The sequence below is a fragment of the Xenopus laevis genome, chromosome 6L (assembly GCF_017654675.1).
Source record: "Xenopus laevis strain J_2021 chromosome 6L, Xenopus_laevis_v10.1, whole genome shotgun sequence".
Lineage (NCBI taxonomy): Eukaryota > Metazoa > Chordata > Amphibia > Anura > Pipidae > Xenopus > Xenopus laevis.
The window spans coordinates 58,562,279-58,583,099 of NC_054381.1; the positions used below are offsets into that span (position 1 = coordinate 58,562,279).

At 36.7% G+C, this 20,821-nt stretch overlaps 1 protein-coding gene across 2 annotated transcripts in view; it reads right to left on the reverse strand.

Annotated features, from left to right (window-relative positions):
- LOC108718976 (contactin-associated protein-like 2) overlaps window positions 1–20,821 on the reverse strand; it is a 1,054,026-nt gene that overhangs the window by 122,093 nt on the left and 911,112 nt on the right. For both annotated transcript variants that reach the window (XM_041566089.1, XM_018267529.2), the window contains one exon: window positions 19,601–19,728. In XM_041566089.1, coding sequence (XP_041422023.1) covers window positions 19,601–19,728 — 128 coding nt within the window. The remainder of the gene's footprint in view (window positions 1–19,600; window positions 19,729–20,821) is intronic.

Below are 20,821 nucleotides of genomic sequence, written 5' to 3' on the forward strand. Positions count from 1 at the left end.
TGAAAAATTGTTTAGCGATGAGCACAACTTTAACTTTTTTGCTATTGTATATACAGGAGCAGTCAGCTCTATGTAGTGATGGGCGAATTTATTCGGCAGGCACGAATTTGCGTGATTCGCCGCCAGTGAATAAATTCGCGAAATGCCCGCGTCGAAAAAAACGGCCGCCGTCAAAAATTTTTCGCCGTTTCTCTGTGAAACGGCGCAAATTCGCCCATTACTAGCTCTATGTTGTACCTCATGTAATTCCAATCTACAGACAATGAAGTTGTAGAATCCTTACTGAATCTTAGGGGCCCATTTACTTAGTTCGAGTGAAGGAATAGAAGAAAAAAAACTTCAAATTTCGAATGTTTTTTTTTGGCTACTTCAACCATCAAATTGGCTACTTCGTCCTTCTACTACGACTTCGACTTCAAATCGAACGATTCAAACTACAAATCGTTCGACTATTCGACCATTTGATAGTCGACGTACTGTCTTTTTAAAAAAACTTCGACAAAACATTATATTAAAATCTGAATCTTGATTATGGAGTATTATGGATATTCAACCCAATACATGGAATGACTACTACACTACATGCGTCACTACTGAGTGCATGAATAGTCAGTAAACCCTTATTTCCCTTTAGGCCTTGATTTGCGGAAGATTTCTAGACATAAGAGAAAACCAGATAAACTTTTATGCAGGACATTATTTCAAACAGTCTTATCTTAAGCCAGCGAGCGTCAGATTATTATAATTATATATTTGGGGTGTTTTCCAGAACACAAAATCTTCTCTGTGTCATAAGGGATAAGATCGCCTCCACCATTGCCCTTCATGGGCCTTTGCATCCGTGTTTTAAGAACAAAAGCAAATAATTAAAGGTTCCCTAAATTAAAACAAATGAGCCGTGCCGATGACTCTGGAAATGTGAAAGTTGAAAGATAAGTGTTGCAAAACATAAGTGCTGTAATTTACTGTTATAGTGCGGTGCTTTGTTACACTGGAGGCTTAGTCAAGGCTTACCGAGATTAATGTAAGCTCCTAATTGTACAATGAATGGAGCAAAATTGAATTGAAAATGTAAGAATGACTATATGATGCAGAAGGCTTTTCCACTGTCATCTGTGTTTCATTTCTCAAGGAGCGAGTGAAATGAAGTAGCTAGAACACACTGATCAGCACTTTTTTTTTTACCAAGTACAGAACCACAGCTGCAACCAGCCATAAAATGATTTACCAGCTTAATACTTGAGCAGAGCCTTCGAGTCTTCCAAGACAATTTTGCAAATATATGTACTATAATGCATATGAATTCTGCAAAGCTCTAATGGATGTCATCCTGCAGACTAGATTCTATGCTAGATTGTAAGGACCTCAACTATAACTAACTGAAGGTCACAGGTGACTTGTTAACATATTTTATTCACATCTATGTTTTATTTCACTGAAGAAAGGAAGCAGATATTTTAAATAGCTGTAATAAAAGAAAAAGTAAAAAGTGATTGTTTTAGGTTTTGGTTATTCATGTGAAACTGATACTTGCACATGCAAACCTAGTCCATATTGATAATAAACTATAGAGAGGGTATTTATATTTACTCTAATAAATTCTAATGTACTCATAACTCAAATGGGAGGTTATTTATGAAATAGTCAATCAAATAGTCCCGAAAATTCAAATCGAATTCAAATCGTTTTTTCCTCCGAAAAAAACTTGAATGTCAGGAAAGCAATTAAAATACTCAAATGTAACTCGGCAGGTTTTACATGGCAAAAATTTGATTTAGAACGGTTTCCAGGCTCGAGTTGTGATAAATCTCACATTCAAATTTACATTTGAGTTGGTGCTTTTAAATTCAAATTTTTTAAATTTCGAAAATTCTAATACGAATTTACCATTCAAACCTTAATAAATCTTCCCCTAGGTGTGTTATTGGTGAGGTTTAAAATTTCACAGATAAGTAGTTATAAAAATGGAATTCAATTGCATATTGAAACTCTTACCCCTTATGTACAGTATTTATTCTCATTTTTTTTATATTAACTGCACTGTACTGCGTACATTTGCGTGCTGTATAATAAAGTAAATTAACCTTCAAATTAGAAGTGGGATAAATGAATGAGATTATTTTAATATTGCCTAGTGTGGATCAGGGATACTGGAGATAAAGTGAAAACTTGAATTTGATCGATACTTGTCCTTTTTTTTAACTCAGAATAATCATGTTTCTATAATGTAATGCTATAAGGTACAGGCTGCAGTGTCATTTCAAATTCCAGATGAACTGATTAAAGGGCTCTTTTAATTAAGGGACTACAAGAGCATATGTTAGGAGTTTGTGTATAGTTCTTAATTTCTGCTCAGCATATTATATAAATAAATGTGTTGCTCAAGTGAAAAGGATAGCCTGATTATGACTGCCTGCACTTTGGAAACTTTTTATGTGATTTGCTCTATGTCTAAGTTCATGCTAGCATCAAACCTAGTTGTTCCCAAAAATGTCCCTTATTTGTGTGAGCTATGTACAGTATGTTTTTAGAGGCTTTAGTATAACTCATGCTCAATATTTGTTGCATTCTACAGGTATAGGATTTGTTACCCAGATAGCTCCAAATTATGGGAATGCCATCACTCGTAGACTCCATTATAATGAAATAATTCACATTTTTAAAAATGATTTCCGTTATCTCTGTAGTATTAAAACAGTACATTGTAATTGATCCTAACTAAGATATACAGTAATTCATCATTATAAAACAATCCTATAGGGTTTTATAATGTTTAAATGATTTTTTAAGAGAATATGGAGAATCCAGATTGCGGAAAGACCCCTTATGTGGAAAACCCTGGACGACAGGTCCCATAGCTGTATTTAATATTATTGATGGACGAATTCGCGCGATTCGCCGCCTGCGAATAAATTTGCGAAACCGCAACGAAAATTCCCCAACGAAAATTTGCCGGCGTCAAAAACAAGTGCCTGTGCCGTTTCACAAATTTTTCACCGTTTCGCGAATTTCGCAGGAAATTCAAAATTTTTTTCGGCGAATCGATACGCCCCAAATTCGCCCATCACTATTTAATATCTGCCTGTAAACTACAAGGCCAATCACTCTATCCTTTTAATGATCTTTGAAGCACTGTAACATTGATAGAAAAATGTAGTACTATAGAGTCCTGGCTATTCTAATTAATTAAACTTGATTAGCTCAGACAGAAGTTATTCTGATTCAATTTCATCGCATGTGAACAGCACTTAACCTATTTGCCTTCCTATAAAGGTTTAGCAGTTTTTAATTGGTGAGATTAGGAAGACAGACATCACGTAACACATACTTCAAGCAAATCGTCAGTTGTGGACAGGGCATAAATATATGCAAAGTTTTATTTGCAGGATTACAAAGTTCCTTATGGTTATTGCAGTGGTAAAAGCTATATCATTATAACTATAGCAGTTTGTAAGCTCTAGTGGCTGCCAAGGGACCCATTTATGGAAGAGAAAAGCTGATTCTGAGTTTTGAAGTTACTGTCTTGTGAAGGTGGACTGTTCATCTGGGGATCAATGACCATCTGTTGTAGAAATAATTGCCATCCATAACCTAGACTAAGATTTTGTTTTTTAATCTGAGTTCTCTATACTTGTCCTCTCAGTTCAAATTATCAGTGTTGCATCTATGAGTAATATAAATTAAGTAGCCGAGATCAACATACTTTTTTTCTTTTCCTTGACAATATTCTTGCATTTTTAAGAATCGTGCTTGTTTAAAGAATGACACAATTAAAACCGCTTATTAATCACATGTCTGCAAACTTATAAATGACAGCTGAACTATGGCATAGATGACAAAAATCAAGCCTTTTCAACTTCATTAGCAGCATATAAATTAAATTGCTCAGCTTTGTCACTGATTCACAGGTGTTCTGATGACCTGGGTTGACCAGAATGAAGAGATGTCAAATCTTACTTTAAAATATTGCTTAAAGGGGTGATTCACCATTAAAGGACATGTAAAACAAACATTTTCCTACCTGTATATAAATTGGGTACATCTCCCCCACCCAAATGCCATTATTTGTACTGCATACATCGCCTCCATTTTCCAGCGTCATTACATTTCCCTAAAATAGCTGCTTTCACCCAGGGCCATTTTCCCTCTGACACATCATCAGTGCATTTATATCTGCAAACAGCACATTTAAGATGTAAAGTTCATGCTATTGAAGAATGCAGGCTAACACATGCAGAGTTTACTATGATGAGAAGTCCTGCTTGGATTAAGCACTGTAATGGTTACTCTGAGCTCAGGAGAGGATATGAAAATATGAGCAGAAAGCTAGAGCAGAGTTTCTATGGGAACCAGCAATGCCATCTCTTCATTGGCTGCTAGACTGGAGGGTGTGTTTAGTAATTTGAGCTGAGAAGAACTGAGCATGCTCATGAGCCAACAGCCAAGTAAATTCCTGAGGGAGGGGGCTGAGCGGGTTAGAGGAACTCTCCTATTCATATTCAAGTCTCTTATTCAAATCAGTGCATAGTTCCTAGGGTAATTTGGATCCTAGCAACCAAATTGCTGAAACTTCAATCTGGAAAGCTGCTGAATAAAAAGCTAAATAACTCAAAAACCACAGTTGCAGATTGTCTTAGAATGTCATGCTCTGCATCATACTAAAATGAATTCAAAGGTAAACAACCACATTAATACAATTTCTCTTATTTCTGACATTACTAAAAAACTTTGGAACCTTTATTTCAGGCACATTTGTGTTATTCTTATAACTTACAGCACCGTTTCTTTATAATGGACGTGTTTGTGGTAGCCAAGAAACCCTTAAAAGGCACAAAGTGTGCTATAGATGTGGTCAGCTAGAGCAACCAAACAGCAGGTAGAAATTACTGGTCATCAGTTTGATGAAGGGTTGCTATGGGTTACTAGACCTGAGCAATCTGTAAATAATTTACCCAGTAAATCTTTTATTACAAAAATTTGCTTGATATTTTCTAAGCAATTATTAAGCATTCTTCCCATAAACCAGCTTAGGTGTAAAAACTTTAGAACAAAGCAACTCACATATTATATTTAAGAGCATCTCTTTTGTTCATACAGTGACTTCTGCATAACTAGAGATATTCATAATTATTTCCAGATCATAAACCTTGATTTGAATTGTTTTCTGTTATAGTCTATATGTATATTGATTTTTTTTTATTTCACTATTATCAAAGATAGTGCATTGTTTTTGTTTGAACTGTAAACTTGCATTGAACTGTAGAAGCTTCACATTGGTTATAAAGTGACCAAAGGCAGAGCATATAATAACAAAAAGTGTATATAGAGAATCCTGTAAGACGTATCAAGAATCATATCATTAACCATCCTGGGCTACATGACAATGACTAGAAACAAAAGTAAAGTTAAATATGCACAAAACATAAAAGTTACAGATATCTCATCCGCAAAATTTGGACACAACATTTATGGGCATATTTATCAAGGGTTGACTTTTGAATTGAAAAAACTTCGAAATTCGAATTCAAAAAGACAAACCGAAATTAAGTCTAAGGGGCCGATTCACTAACTTAAAGTGAAGGATTCGAAGTAAAAAAACTTTGAATTTCGAAGTGTTTATTGGGCTACTTCGACCATCGAATGGGCTACTTCGACTAAGACTTCGAATCAAAGGATTCGAACTAAAAATCGTTCGACTATTCGATAGTCGAAGTACTGTCTCTTTGACCCCCTAGTTCGCCATCTAAAAGCTACTGAACTCAATGTTAGCCTATGGGGAAGGTCTCCATAGGCTTTCCTACGTTTTTTTGATCGAAGGATATTCCTTCGATCGTTGGATTTAAATCCTTCGAATCGTTTATTCCTTCGATCGGTCGATCGCACTATTTGCGCTAAAATCCTTCGACTTCGATATTCGAAGTCGAAGGATTTTAATTCCCAGTCGAATATCGAGGGTTATTTAACCCTCGATATTCGACCCTTGGTGAATCGGCCCCCAAGTTTTTTTTTGGTCGAATAGGTCCGTTTTCGGCCAAATTTGAATCATACAAATCGAAGGAATAGCGCATTCGATCGAATACAATTCAAATTTCTTCCCCAAAAAAACTTTGACTTTTCAGTCCATCAATTGACTCCAAATAGGTTCTACGAGGTCTCCCATAGGCTAAAACAGCAATTCAGCAGGTTTTGGATGGTGAATGATCGAAATCTAATTTTTTAAAGAGACAGTACATGATAAATTTCAGTATTCGAATTTTCAATATTTTTTCAAATTGGAATAAAATTTGGACTATTCCCTAGTCGAAGTACACAAAAAATAGCTCGAAATTCGAATTTTTTTTTAGAAATGAATTATGAATAACAAATGTATACCAAATGTATTATTAAGGATACAACCTAAAAGCTGGTTAATGTCTTCAGTTGTTTGGGGGAAAAACCAGGTAGGTTATCTAAACACACTAGACCAATGTTTTTTTTAAGACTTCTTCATTTAAAGATATAATTTTTTCAGAACCCATAAGAAGCTGAACAAAATTTTTGCACATAAACTAAGTCCCATGAGTGCTCTGTGTCCTTTATGCTAATATTAATTTTTATGGCAGCATAAGGCTTTTCTGCCTTTTTTTGGGGGTAAGTGCACTGCCCTTCAGACACAGGGGGCAGAATTAGGGGTAGACAGAAGAGGAATGTGCCTAGGGTGCAACAAAGTGAGGATGCCACTTTGACGTTCACACGTTCCTCCATGCCCGCTCCCCCCCGCAGCAAAGTCGATGGCCGGGTTGCCTTTGGGCTCTTGGGTTAGATTGACCATGAGCAAACTTCATGATCCAAACTTTGGTTTATAATTTAAATTGTGTACAGGTATGGGATCCGTTATGCAGAAAGCCCCAAATTATGGGCTCTTGCACGTTATCCATACTAAGATATATTTAACCCTCACTGTAAGCAAAACCAGCCTATTGGGTTTATTTAATGTTTACATGATTTTATAGTAGACTTAAGGGGTGAATATCCAAATTACAGAAAGATCCAGGTCCTCAGCATTCTGAATAACAGATCATGTAACTGTATCTGCTTTGCATTGTTAAAAAATGAAATATACTGTAATTTTGAAATTTGGTTCATCAGGGAGACGCAACACAAACCCTGTGGTGACATATTTTGAGTTTAGACCCACTGGTTAAGGACCCTTGCCCAAGGCGAATATTTTAGATCAACTACAAAGCTTGTTTTGGCTTACATATTGAACCACTGCATATACTGTATACTGTGTGTCATTCTCATTTGCTAATAGCCTATGATATCTATAGCTTAGAATGCTGTGCCACTGTCATGGTGAAGTCAGAAATACAATGTATAATATTCTAGAATCTGTAGTGACATACACAATCATCATTTTTACCTGCATTTTGCACTCAATGCTGACAGACCAAGACTTAAGTCACAGTATCATGTCACTCTTCTGTAAAACAGAAGCACATATTTCTAAATCCCCGTCGACTACTTACAATGCAGTATAGTGATTGTGGATATATGGATTTTAAAAACAATTACAGGTTCAAAAGTGTATATATAAATAATTTAAGAAATTACCAGAATAAGCTGTACTCTCAGATCAGTATATCAGCTAGTGACTTCAGATTTGTGCTCCAAGATCATAATTCAAGCAAAAGGTATTAAAATACTGTATAGTGAACTTCAGACTAAGATATGTATTATTCTAAATTGATTTTGTGAAGAAGAGCTGTAGAGAATAATGGATCTCCAAGGGTTCCCTATCCTTGATCTACAGAGACAAATGGCAACAGCACCATTTAATTAGAGCCCCTTGTGAACATTTTTACAGTAATATCTATTGCAGATCAAACTTGTCAAACTTGCTTCAGTTGAAAAGTGAACTATGGCAACTCTACTAATTTATATAAATACAAATATGAGCATGAGGAGAATTCTGTGGATACAAAAAGTTACAGCTCATGCTTTCCTGTTTTAACACAAAAACAACAAAAGTCACATAAACGGTATCATTTTCTTTCACCTGCGTATTTTAACAGCTGTATTTATGAAAAGATTTTTCACTTAAACAATGCATTGTAAAGTAAGAATACCAGACAAGAAGTAAAGTAAATAAAACATTATATAGTATAACAGTAATTGCACCTTAGAGAGCAATTTTCAAAATCCATTTGCACATAGGAGCAGTAATAGCACCATCATCATTCCTATCATCTGTAATAACAGTGTTTGTTTATTAGAAATGTATCAGACAGGATATTTATAGTGATTATTATGGCTCTTTAAGTAGTGTGTGTATATGCACTACTGAACTAATGTATACCTGTATGAAAAAGCCAGTTTGAAGCACAGTATATATATATATATATATATATATATATATATATATATATATATATATATATATATATATACACACCATACATATGTTTAATTCAACCTTTAACTCATGCAAACAAGAATTCTGAGAATTCCGGAATCAGCTGTCATTGTTTTAGATGACCTTTTAGATTAGGAATTCCAACAGACCATGTGAAATTGCCTAGTTATCATCTTCCATAAACCATGGGGCAAATTCACTAAGCGCCGAAGCGCCTAACGCTAGCGTCAATTCGCTAGCGTCGGTCATTTTCGTTACTTCGCAAATTCACTAACGAACACTGGCGTAAATTCGATAGTGTTACTTCGCACCCTTACGCCTGGCGAATTTTCGCAACGGACGTAACTACACAAATTCACTAACGAGCGCATTGTACTGAACGCTACCTTTTACGCTACACTTCCTTCGCCACCTCACACCAGGCGAAGCGCAATAGAGTAGATAGGGATTGCTTCAATAAAAGTTCAAACAAAAGTCCCAAAAAACGCAGGCATTTTTTCTATATTATGGGTGATAGGCTGAAAAAGATTGAAACATTTTTTGGGGCTCCCCTCCTTCCCCCCTACATTTCCTAACTCATGGCAACTTAACTATACAGTGGGCACATGTGTAGGGCAAAAAACATTTTTTATTTGATGTCTTGAAGGTTTCCCAGGCATTTGTAGTGATTGTACGTATTCCTCCATTGAAATTTGAATTTGGCACCGTATGCAAATGAACCATCGCTAGCGTAACTTCGCTTCGCTTAGCGAATCAACGCTAGCGCAACTTCGCAACCTTACGCTACCCCTGAGCGCAACTTCGGATTTTAGTGAATTTGCGGAGCGCTGGCGAAACTACGCCTGGCGAAGTGTGGCGAAGTGCGGAGAAGTTACGCCTGGCGCAACTACGAATCTTAGTGGATTTGCCCACATGTGTCTAATATTTCCATACATTCAATTGAAAACAAAGCACTTTTTGTCTCAAAATAAAACCATTGATGATATATTGCAGTCAAGGATATCTAAATGCTCACTAGCTTTTGTAACTCCTTTTGTATGTCTGTCTACTCTGTTTTAATTAGACAGACTTTATTGATTTTACAGCATCTGCCATGAATCACATTCTAAAGATGAAAAAGTGAATCAATATACTAATGTGTATGAGCGATATTACAATCTAGTAATTTATAGACCGGAATTTACAGTACGCTCCCCTCACTTCCTGTGCTAAGCATTCTCTTGACCTGTTAGATAGGCTGCCACACATCATTTTTCTTAAGTCTTTAGAACTTAAACTATAGCTAGAGCAAAATGAATTGAATATGTTACATCTGCTTTTCTGCTGTTTTTTCCCTGAGGTTTATAGTTAGAGTTCCCTTGTCCACCTGCCAAAACCAATTTTAGGAAGGATGGGAAATGTGCCAGAATAATCTGTCACTTAACACTAACTGGATGTTTAATGATAACAAGTGACACTTGCACACAAACCTTTAGGGTCACATCAGTATTCCATGCAATAGGGTGCTCCTATTTGAATAAAATAGCCAATGTCTGGATACATTGACTTATCTATAGCCTGATGTGTTTCTCAAGGGTATCATCCATAGGATTCCATTGCAGATATATGTGACCATAGCAGATATAGTTGACTTTAATTATCCAGTAAATATGTCCCCTAGTGACTATAGGGGTGCTGGATTAATTAGCAGGTATAAGATATGGCTGTCTTTGCTGGGACAAAACCCTGATATGCTTATTCTACGTCATCCATCAAATGAAAAAACAGTATTTATTTGGTTTTAATAATTGTTTATCATCATTTGGAATATTTTTAGTATTGCATATTAGAATACCCATATTTATGCTGGCACCTATCAGCCTCTATCTAGAGCTTCTCATCCTGATGAAGTGAGGTTAAACCCCCCGAAAAGTTTATCTTACTGGTGGTATAATAATAAAAAGAGGGGCCACGTCCCTGACTGCAGATAAAAGTGTGTGTGCGGATCCGTGAATTCACAACTGTTGCTAAGGGACCTGGCCGGGTCGACGGAGGAACAGCACCACCATTGCAGTGAAAGAGGAGTTCCAGGAGAGCGGTAGATAAAAGACATTACCTCTTCTATCTAGAGCTTGCCATTTCCCTACCCTACTGACAATCCCTACTTGGTTTCCACTGGGAGCAGTGCATAAATATATCACCTCTCTTAATTGCAACACTTTATATTTGGACAGGAGCTATTGTGAAAGGCCCTTTTGACCTTTGTGCTCCTTTTTTTATACTATTAATTACTAAAAATCTTTACAGGTATGAGATCTCTTATCCAGAAACCCGTTATCCACAAAGCTCTGAAATACCGGAAGGCCATAGACTACATTTTAATCAAATAATTCTATTTTTTTTTTTAAACAATTTCCTTTTTCTCTGCAATAATAAACCAGCACCATGTACTTCTAACTAAGCTGCATAAATCAGTATTGGTATCAAAACAATACTAAATTGGGTTTATTTAATGTTTAAACAATTTTTAGCAGACTTATGGTATGGTGATCCAAATTCCAGAAACTCTCTTATGGAAAACCCCAGTTCCCAAGCATTTCAGATAATAAATCCTATACCTATATTTCTACCATATGTATTACAAGAACAAAAATACACAGAAAGATTCAGTAACCTTTGCTTGCTTTCTAGAAATAATATGCTATGGATGAAAAATTCAATACTGCATACAATAATATCACTTACAGAAAACAATCCTGCTTTTTACTGAAAAAGTCTCACTTTCCATCTGTAATCAGTCATTATAAATGTCATATTGTTATTAATAAGTAAGTCCTAATACAATCAGAGCATTGCATTATGTTCAATTTCTAGAGAAGTTGGATTCACTGGAATTGATTTGTAAAATCAATGGGGGTCATTTATAACCTTCGCAGAAGGCAGATTGGTTTGAAAGTGAATATATTTGCCTTGTGCATGGTTATATTTATAAAGCTAATTAGTGTGTTGCAAACCGAATTGCGAAATTTTTTTCACAATGTGAATGTCTATAAGAGCTTTTTAAATATGTCAAAATCGTAAATTGCGAATATTTATGCACACACTCTGCGACTGAATTAAGTGACAACTTTGGTGGCGGAGAAAATATTCGCAAAACATTTTCGCGAAGTGCGAATTTAAAGGGATACTGTCATGGGAATTTTTTTTTAAATGAATTAATAGTGCTGCTCCAGCAGAATTCTGCACTGAAATCCATTTCTCAAAAGAGCAAACAGATTTTTTTATATTAAATTTTGAAATCTGACATGGGGCTAGACATTTTGTCAATTTCCCAGCTGCCCCATGTCATGTGACTTGTGCTCTGATAAACTTCAATCACTCTTTACTGCTGTACTGCAAGTTGGAGTGATATCACCCCCTCCCTTTTCTCCCCCAGCAGCCAAACAAAAGAACAATGGTAAGGTAACCAGATAGCAACTCCCTAACACAAGATAACAGCTGCCTGGTAGATCTAAGAACAACACTCAATAGTAAAAACCCATGTCCCACTGGGACACATTCAGTTACATTGAGAAGGAAAAACAGCAGCCTGCCAGAAAGCATTTCTCTCCTGAAGTGCAGGCACAAGTCACATGACATGGGGCAGCTGGGAAATTGACAAAATGTCTAGCCCCATGTCAGATTTCAAAATTGAATATAAAAAAATCTGTTTGCTCTTTTGAGAAATGGATTTCAGTGCAGAATTCTGCTGGAGCAGCACTATTAACTGATTCATTTTGAAAATTTTCTTTTTTCCCATGACAGTATCCCTTTAAGTTAGTGTCAACGCGCACAACAACCTCGCACATTTGGTGCACTTGCTCAAACTCCTGTCTCATTTGCGCGCCATTTGCGAAAATTTATTCACAATGCGAATTCGCAAAAACGACGGGCAGAGCAGTACAATATATTAGCGTTCAGGAAAAAACATGGGCAATATAACCATTTGCGAAAAAATATGCGCTGCGCAAACTTTATGTGTTTATGACCCCCAATGTGTTAAAGTTGTCCAGTGTGACCTAAGATTGTGTTCTTCGTGGGCAGTGAGGGCAATTTATTTTTAGCTTTGGGTTGAAACTGGTAATTAAAGAACAAAAAAACAAGTAATCTATGGTGAATGCTAATTTGACACCCCTAAAAAAGGGCTGCCAAGTGGAAGCAAAGAAGATAATGCACATAGCTATGATGCATTATCTTCTTAGCATTATCTTCTTAGCTATGATTAGCTAAACATAAAGGTTTTTAGTCATGGGGAGGGGTGCGGTTCCTTGTTCTTGAAATAGCAATTTCATGGGCAGTATATGTTTTTATAATCCTTATTCATTACCAGCTCCACAAAGTGTAAGGTGAAAATGATTTACTTTGACTGTACATACATAAAGTCCCTGTCTATTGTTACCAGTCTTAACTCTTATAGGAAAAATAATAGAGCAGACATAATGACCCTTCAAATAATTTCTCCTTATATTGTCCCTTGCTCATAAGCTCAGTTTGCTTTACTCTTGTCCCAGGCAACCTCCCTTTTATATAACTGCATGTGAGACGAGAGGAGATGGGTAATCCATTAATATTTGAATAATGAGATGTCCAGGGAATGTTCCCAATGAAAGGTATTACTGTACTATCCCAGTGCTGGCTTTGACTGGGAGATTGGACTTGAAATGTGAAAAGTGGTGGCAGTAGCAATTGTCTCTAATGACACTCACTGCTGTGACTGCACACAGAGGCATCTGCACATCCTTTCAACGACGGTCTTATTAAATGTGACAAGAAAGTAGCCTGTCTAGTCTGTTTTATTCTGTAAAGTTAAACCCGTTTATATAACATGTAAATGTTGGTCTTCAAAAATAAATGGAACTTTTGTAGAAGTTTCACAAGAAATCAATTCAAGCATGGTTTGCTCTCTCTATAGCGTGCAAGAAATTGCAATACCTTCTGAAAGGAAGACCTTGACTATTATTAAGCACTCTGGCACGCTGAAAGTCAGCAACTGAACGATTCTTGTTTTTAACACAGGAGAAATGAAAAAATACATTATAGATTAATGCTAAAAAATAAAGCTTCTTACCTACAATACAATGTAGCTTTTACAGAGCTGGCTGTCAAGGATGCTAAAGATATTAGTATTTATAATATTCTACAAACAACCAGGAGAGGATCAACCATTACTGTCAAGACTATTACTAGAGTAACTATTTACCTTTTAGAATTACTATGCAATTAAGTTTAATTAACAGATAATCTGATTAGTCATCACTAGGAAAAAATGGAGTAACTTGCCATGGACAAATTTGCAGCAGACACAATATTTTTTAAAATATATAGAAAATATAGAAAAAAGGAATGGAGCGGCACACAATCTTTGCAAAAAGTGTATATTCAGATTCAGGTATGGGACCTGTTAACCAGAATGCTCCGAATCTGAGTTTTTCCAAATAAAAGCTCTTTGGATCTTCATACCTTAAATCTACTAAAAAATCTCTTAAACAAGAAAAAACCCAATAGGCTGGTTTTGCCTCTAATAAGGCTTAATTATATCTTAGTTGGGACCAAGTACAAGGTACAGAGAAAAAGGAAATCCTTTTTAAACATTTGAATTATTTGGTTAAAATGGAGTATATGGAGATGCCCTTTCTGTAATTCAGAGCTTTCTGGATAATGGATCCCATACCTGCATATATAATATATGAAATCTGAACATTATTTAGGTGTGTTGTGATTGCTGTCGTAGAGCAGTGATAAATGCTATTACCCTTCTAAACAGAATTATGTTTGCTCAAAGCAGTCCAAGCCATTCTGTATGTATGTATAACTTTATTTGTAAAGTGCTGTTAAAGAGCCACAGCGCTGTACAGTGCATAAAAGTACAATATATATATAAAAGTATACATGGGGGAGACAAATCACAAAATATATACAGAATCATAGGACAAAGAGCTTAAGTGCTATGTGGTAAGAGACATCGTGGGAAGGAGGTCCCTGCCCCGTAGGGCTTACAGTCTATGTGGATGGGAGGCTAACATATAGGTACAAATCGGAGGTAAAAAGTGCACAAGGTAAGGCATAGTCAGTAGGGACAGGACTAGGCTAATGTTCTAGTGGTCCAAAAGGTAGACTCTTAGTTTTTTCTTCAAGAGATTAAGAGAGGATTCCTTACGGAGGAATTCAGGGATGGAATTCCAGAGGTAAGGAGCAGAAAGATAGAAGGGTTTGAGGCGAGAGATGGCAGTGGATGTGGATGGTGTGAAGAGAAGGTGGCTCTGAGAAGAGCGGAGAAGACGACCAGGAACGTATAGTGAGACAAGAGAAGAAATGAAGTGAGAAGCAGAAAAGTGAAGGGCTTTGAATGTTAGTAGAAGGTTTTATATGCTATCCTTTGCTTAACAGGCAGCCACGCTAAGGATTTTAGTTGTGGTTGAGCACGTTCCCTTTTAGGAGAGAGCAGAAGAATCCTGGTGGCAGAGTTTAAGATTGATTGGAGGGGAGAGAGATGGGAGTCAGGAAGACCAGTTAGGAGGAGATTGCAATAGTCTAAATGGGATAAGATAAGGGCATGGATTAGTGTTTTGGCTGTTGTTTGCGAAAGAATCTTGGCTATATTGCGGAGGAAGAAATGACCCCTAACCAGCGTGCTGAGTTAACCGGGTTAATAGTCATGCCATAAATAGTAATGGTGAAAGGAAGAGAAGGGATCGGTTTGGGTAGAAAGACCATGAGCTCAGTCTTGGTCAAGTTGAGCTTGAGGTGGCATTGGTTCATCCAGGAAGAGATAGATACTAGGCAGTCTGCTATCTGGGTTTGAACATTAGGGGTTAGTGAGGGAGTGTCTAAATATATCTGAATGTCATCGGCATAGAGGTGATATTTAAGGCCATATGATATAAGGTCTCCAAAAGAGAAAGTGTACAAGGAGAACAACAGAGGACCAAGTACACAAACCTGAGGCACCCCCACATTAAGATGAACAGGAGGAGAGGATTTGTTTGCAAAAGTAACAGAGAAGGAGCGGTCAGAAAGGTAGGAGGAGAACCAGGATGCAGCTTGATCACGGATACTAATTGAATGGAGAACTTGCATTAGAGCAGAATGGTTAACAGTACCAAAAGCAGAAGATAAGTCCAGGAGAATAAGAATAGAGTAATGCCCTTTGGCCTTAGCAGTCTGGAGATCATTTGCAACTCTACATAAGGCAGTCTCAGTGGAGTGTGCAGGCCGAAAGCCAGACTGCATAGGGTCAAGTAGATTATTGGTGCATAGAAAGTTAGTAATACGGGAGAAGACGATACAGTCCAGCAGTTTAGAGGCTAACGGTAAGAGAGAGACAGGACGGTAGTTAGACAAACAGGATGGTCCAGTGTAGCCTTTTTCAGAATGGGCTTGACACAGGCCTTCTGATGAACTGACAGAGGTCAGCTTTGATAAATGTGTTAATTCATTAAAAATATTCCTTATAGTCAGGGAAGTAGAAAAAATAGATCCTTCCAGATTCCCTAGTTTGATCTATAATCTGACCCTGTAGCTAATAATATGTCCAATAAAGCTATTAAATGTAGACCATTATTTAAGTAATATGTATTGTTTTAAGAATTATACTGAACAGGAATATACAATGCATTCGACAACATATATATTTAGCAACCAAAACAACATTTTAAACACTAGTAATGTTCACCACCTTCACTAGGATTTATATGTATATGCACAATAATAAGTCTGGTTTGTATATAATTAAATGCCAGTGCGAATTGCATTAGAAACAGTATCCCATCTGTTTAGTGCTTCTTTTATGCCTTTTCTAATCTCCTCTAAGTATGATTGACAGATTTTCCTCATTAGCTACTTAGAGATATGGTGCAGAACTCTGTGTAAGTGGCTGAGCTACAAATCTGTCAAAAGCAATGCCTGTTAATCCAGAAAGTTAAAGTGAAATCTATAACCCAAAACCAATACTATATCATCCAGTAACTATTTCCCAGCTCAAGAAGTGTGTGTGTGAATGACTCAGATGTCCTATGGGTCATTAGCATTAATATGAAGTAGCAGGCATGTTCTTCCTTTTCGGACTTCCCTCAAGGAAGTAGAGGATCTTCTGGAGGTTCAGAAGCAAAAGGTCTTACTAAAGTAAAGGCCAGGACCCAAAGGTAGGCTGGACACCTTAGTGGATGTTGAGAAAAGAGATACTTTAGGGGTGACAGATAGTCATTGTGAGCTAGTATGAGCAGTTGTGTGCTCCATTGAGGAGATTGTAGTGTTGGATTGTTCCCCAGGTGACAGAATGTAGGGATTTCAGTGGTTTGGAGCCAGGATAGTGTGTGTGATATCCCGTTGAGACAACAATCCTGCTATGCTGGGAACAGACACCTGGTTGTGTTAGTAATAGCCAAGTAACTAATGTAAAACTATTGTGATGCAAGAATCTGGCTGTCTGTCCTGTAGAGCCTGAGAAAGTTTTCATATTGCTACTGCCTTCTTAACATGTTTCAGTATCTATTCTGATATTTTTATTCTTGCATTACTGCAGCAATGGGTTCTAACATGGGGTTTAGTGTGGGTTTGTGAACTGAGCAATGCAGTGGGCAAAAGCTAGATGAATGTCTCCAAATATATAAGGACATATTTAAGGGCTAATTTATAAAGTGCTAACATGCAATCTAACTTGTGCTTACATATCTAGATATCCTTATATCTGTAAGGGTGATGGCACATGATTAATCTGTGACTGCTGAGCTAATAATACACTCTACCAAGATCTCATGGCATTTGGGGAGCTGTAGTAGTAATAGCAGTAATAGGTAGTTTGTTGTTGTTTTAATATCACTGCTGAACGCTATGACTTTAAAGGAGCAGTAACACCAAAAAATGAAAGTAGTTTACATGCATTTAAAAGGAAAATATACCCTTCTTTTTTACATGAGCACATTCACTTAGGCTTATGTAGTAAAGATGCATGCCTGATTCCACAGATTATAAGGAAACACACTCTGATGAACCATATCACAGCTTCTCTTAGGCTGACAGTGTAATGCAACCCCTTCTTCATTTGTTTCATTGTGAAGTGCTGGATTCTGGGACTTGAAACCATTCTAGTTTTCATAATCGTTGGTGCACAGATTCTCTGCATAGCAGAGGAACTTCAAGTCTTAGGCTCCAAACAAGGTAAGGGGTTGGATCACTCTGTCAGTCTAAGGAAGGGTGGGGAGAACTGGTCCCTACAGCACTGACATACTGTCATGGTTTCCTTTCAATATGTGGAATAAGGTACATGTATGGGATCCCTTATCTGGAAGCCTGTTATCCAGAAAGTTCCAAATTTCTCCATGATAAAAAACAGTATCTTGTACTTGATCCCAACTAAAATATAACTAATCCTTATTTGAGACAAAATAATGCTATTGAGGTTAATTTGTGTTTAAATGATTTTTTAGTGGATATACGGGCCCATTTATTAAGCCTCGATTTTTTTCTAGTCAAAGTTTTTTTCGAGGGAAAACTTGAAATTTTCACGGAAAAATAAAGACTTGCATTTTTAGAGATGTATCATACCCCAGAGCTGATGAAAATCAGAATCTGAAAATATGCCATCCCGTCAAGGTCATGTCAACGGCAGGTGTTCCTGATGTTGTTTCTTAATTTATTGATCTGTGCAATATAATCTGAAAAAGTCTAGGTTTTTGGCCAATAATCTGCAAAAGTTGAGTTTTTGTAGTGAAAATTCAATAAAATTGAGTTTTCAGAGCGCCAATCATACAATATGAATTAATTATGGAAAACTCCAGATCCCAAGAATTCTCGATAAAAGGTCCCATACTTGTATAGAGACGGCTGTGTGCAAAGTGCAAAATGTGCAATCCAACTGTGATAAAACAAACTTTCAATCTAGAGGTTATTGCTTAGTTGCTCCTAACTGCTTCAACAAATGGTATGCGTATGATAATCTTTGCTCCTATGTGGTTTTGATGTGGTGTAGCCAGACTGCATTCTTTGGTAATTTACCCCTACTATGAGTGCAAACAAACCAAGACCCTCTATAACACAATGCACATAGTTATTCCCAAGTCCCCCTGTAAGAGCTGTGCATTTTACATGTAGACTAAACTGGGCATGCTCACCAAGAGGCACCCCATAGGTCCAGCATTATTAACTGTGATTGGCACTATCACCATTCAGGTCTGGGTTGGTACCTTTTATAGCCCACCTGGGATGTCATGTAATTGGCCCTTCTGAAAGTTGTCTTTTTGGTTGGCAGAATCAAACCCTGTTTTTAATTCACGACGGGGGTTGTTCCCTTTCCGGCTTACAAGAATTTGTTAGTCTTTTTATATACATAATAGATCACAGAGACTGCCCAGCAATAAACCATCACACTTGTACCCACATGTCCCAGTGACCAGCAGTAGCCATATCCAACCCTGGCATCGTCCACAAGCAGAATTATTGAATGTCGGCTGGCTACCATCTAGACTCTGAGGAAAACCTGTAATGTTGAAGTTATCATGCTACAATAAAGAGCCTCATTCCCTAAAGGAGTTGTATTTGTGTAAGTCCTGCCCTATGCCCACGTCCTCTCATGGCTTTGTGCTGTTAAACCAACATTTTTTGTACTTTGGACTCTGTCTTCCTTATTTAAAGAATTGCCACCAGTCTGCTTTGTGAGATTCTGTTTTACAGTATCTGCTGTACTTTTAACTTTATTCATTTCTAAAGTATATATTGTGAGTGGGTTAAACATGAAAGGTGCTATTTCATGTTATTTCATGAAATAAACTGTACAGTTCATATTTATTAGACTTTTTCTATAAACCTCTATAAAGCCCAATTATAACTCAGGCTGTGCTCTGTTTCAATTCATATGAGGAGGGACCCATTGCTGTTCTTTTAATGATAAAAGATTATTTAAACAGAGCTTTCAATGTGTCAATATATGTTTGCAATACTGCAAAACTGTGATGTAATAAATGTTTTTAAAAAAGTCTTACCATTGGGTGCACCAAATTGTCTATACAGTAATTTACATCCCTGGTGACAAAATGGATATCATTATATTATACAATCTTAACATTTTTTTTAAGGTACAACAGTCTTGCAGTAATGACAATGCTAAAAAATATCTAAACGCATTTGAATAATAATTATGTTACATCTGTGTCATCTAAAGACCTTTTATAAAGACTTCTTAAAGCAACTTACTGTCTCCATGACAACGAAGTGGTTCAACTGACAACTTTGCTTCTGATGAAGAACGGAATGTATCTCCAACTACTACTTGACTGACAGGCAGATGATCTTTGTAGGACAGAAATCCGGCATCTTTTCTCCTGAACAACACAAAGACAAAATGTACAAGGGTCATATTTTTACTTTTCAAAATATCATTTCAAAATGTTATTATTTTCATGGTTTTCACTCATACACAGGCCAAAGAATGACATTCTCCTTATTAGTTTGGTCACTTGGTACCTTGCACTGTAGTTGATTTTCCTATAACTGTATACATATATGTAACATTATTTAAGATTGCTTAATAGACTGCTATTTTGTTCCCATTATTAAACTGCCTAAGAAAGTATATTTCTGTATTTTACTACACAGGCAACTGTATTCTTTTGGCGTCTAGAGGCGACCCCCTTTTTTTTGCTCAAAAAATGCTTTGGTTTAATGTAGAGAGTGATATACTGAGATAATTTGCAATTGGTCTTCCCTTTTTATTTGTATTTTTGTATATACTGTGTATATATATGATCATTTTCAACAAAAAAAGATAACAGTGGTATGTCTTTAATTTCCCAGGAACATCTGGGGTGTTTTTTTGCAAAGCAGTATTCAGTTTTAAGAAATTATACCAATTGTGTAACACTGGCTGTGCAATAAATTGGGTACCCTTGTAATTTTGCTAATTTGAATGCACGTAACTGCTCAATACTGATAACTAGCAACACCAAATTGGTTGGATTAGCTTGTTAAGCCTTGAACTTGATAGGCAAGTGTGTCCAATCAGGAGAAAAGGTATTTAAGGTGGCCAATTGCAAGTTGTGCTTCTGTTTGACTCTCCTCTGAAGAGTGACAGCATGGGATGCTCAAAGCAACTCTCAAAAGATCTGAAAACAAAGATTGTTCAGTATCAGGGTTTAGGGGAAGCCTAGAAAAAGCTATCTCAGAGGTTTAAACTGTCAGTTTTAACTGTAAAGAATGTACCTGCAAGACCATCTTGCTGCAGATGGTGTATCTATACATTATTCTACAATTCAGCGCATTTTGCACAAATCTGTATGGCAGGGTGATGAGAAAGAAGAACTTTCTGCACAGAGTCGCTAGTTGTATGCAAAAGCTTAGACAAGCCACCGTCATTTTGGAACAAAGTGCTTTGGACTGATGAGACAAAAATTGAGTTATTTGGTAATAATAAAAAGA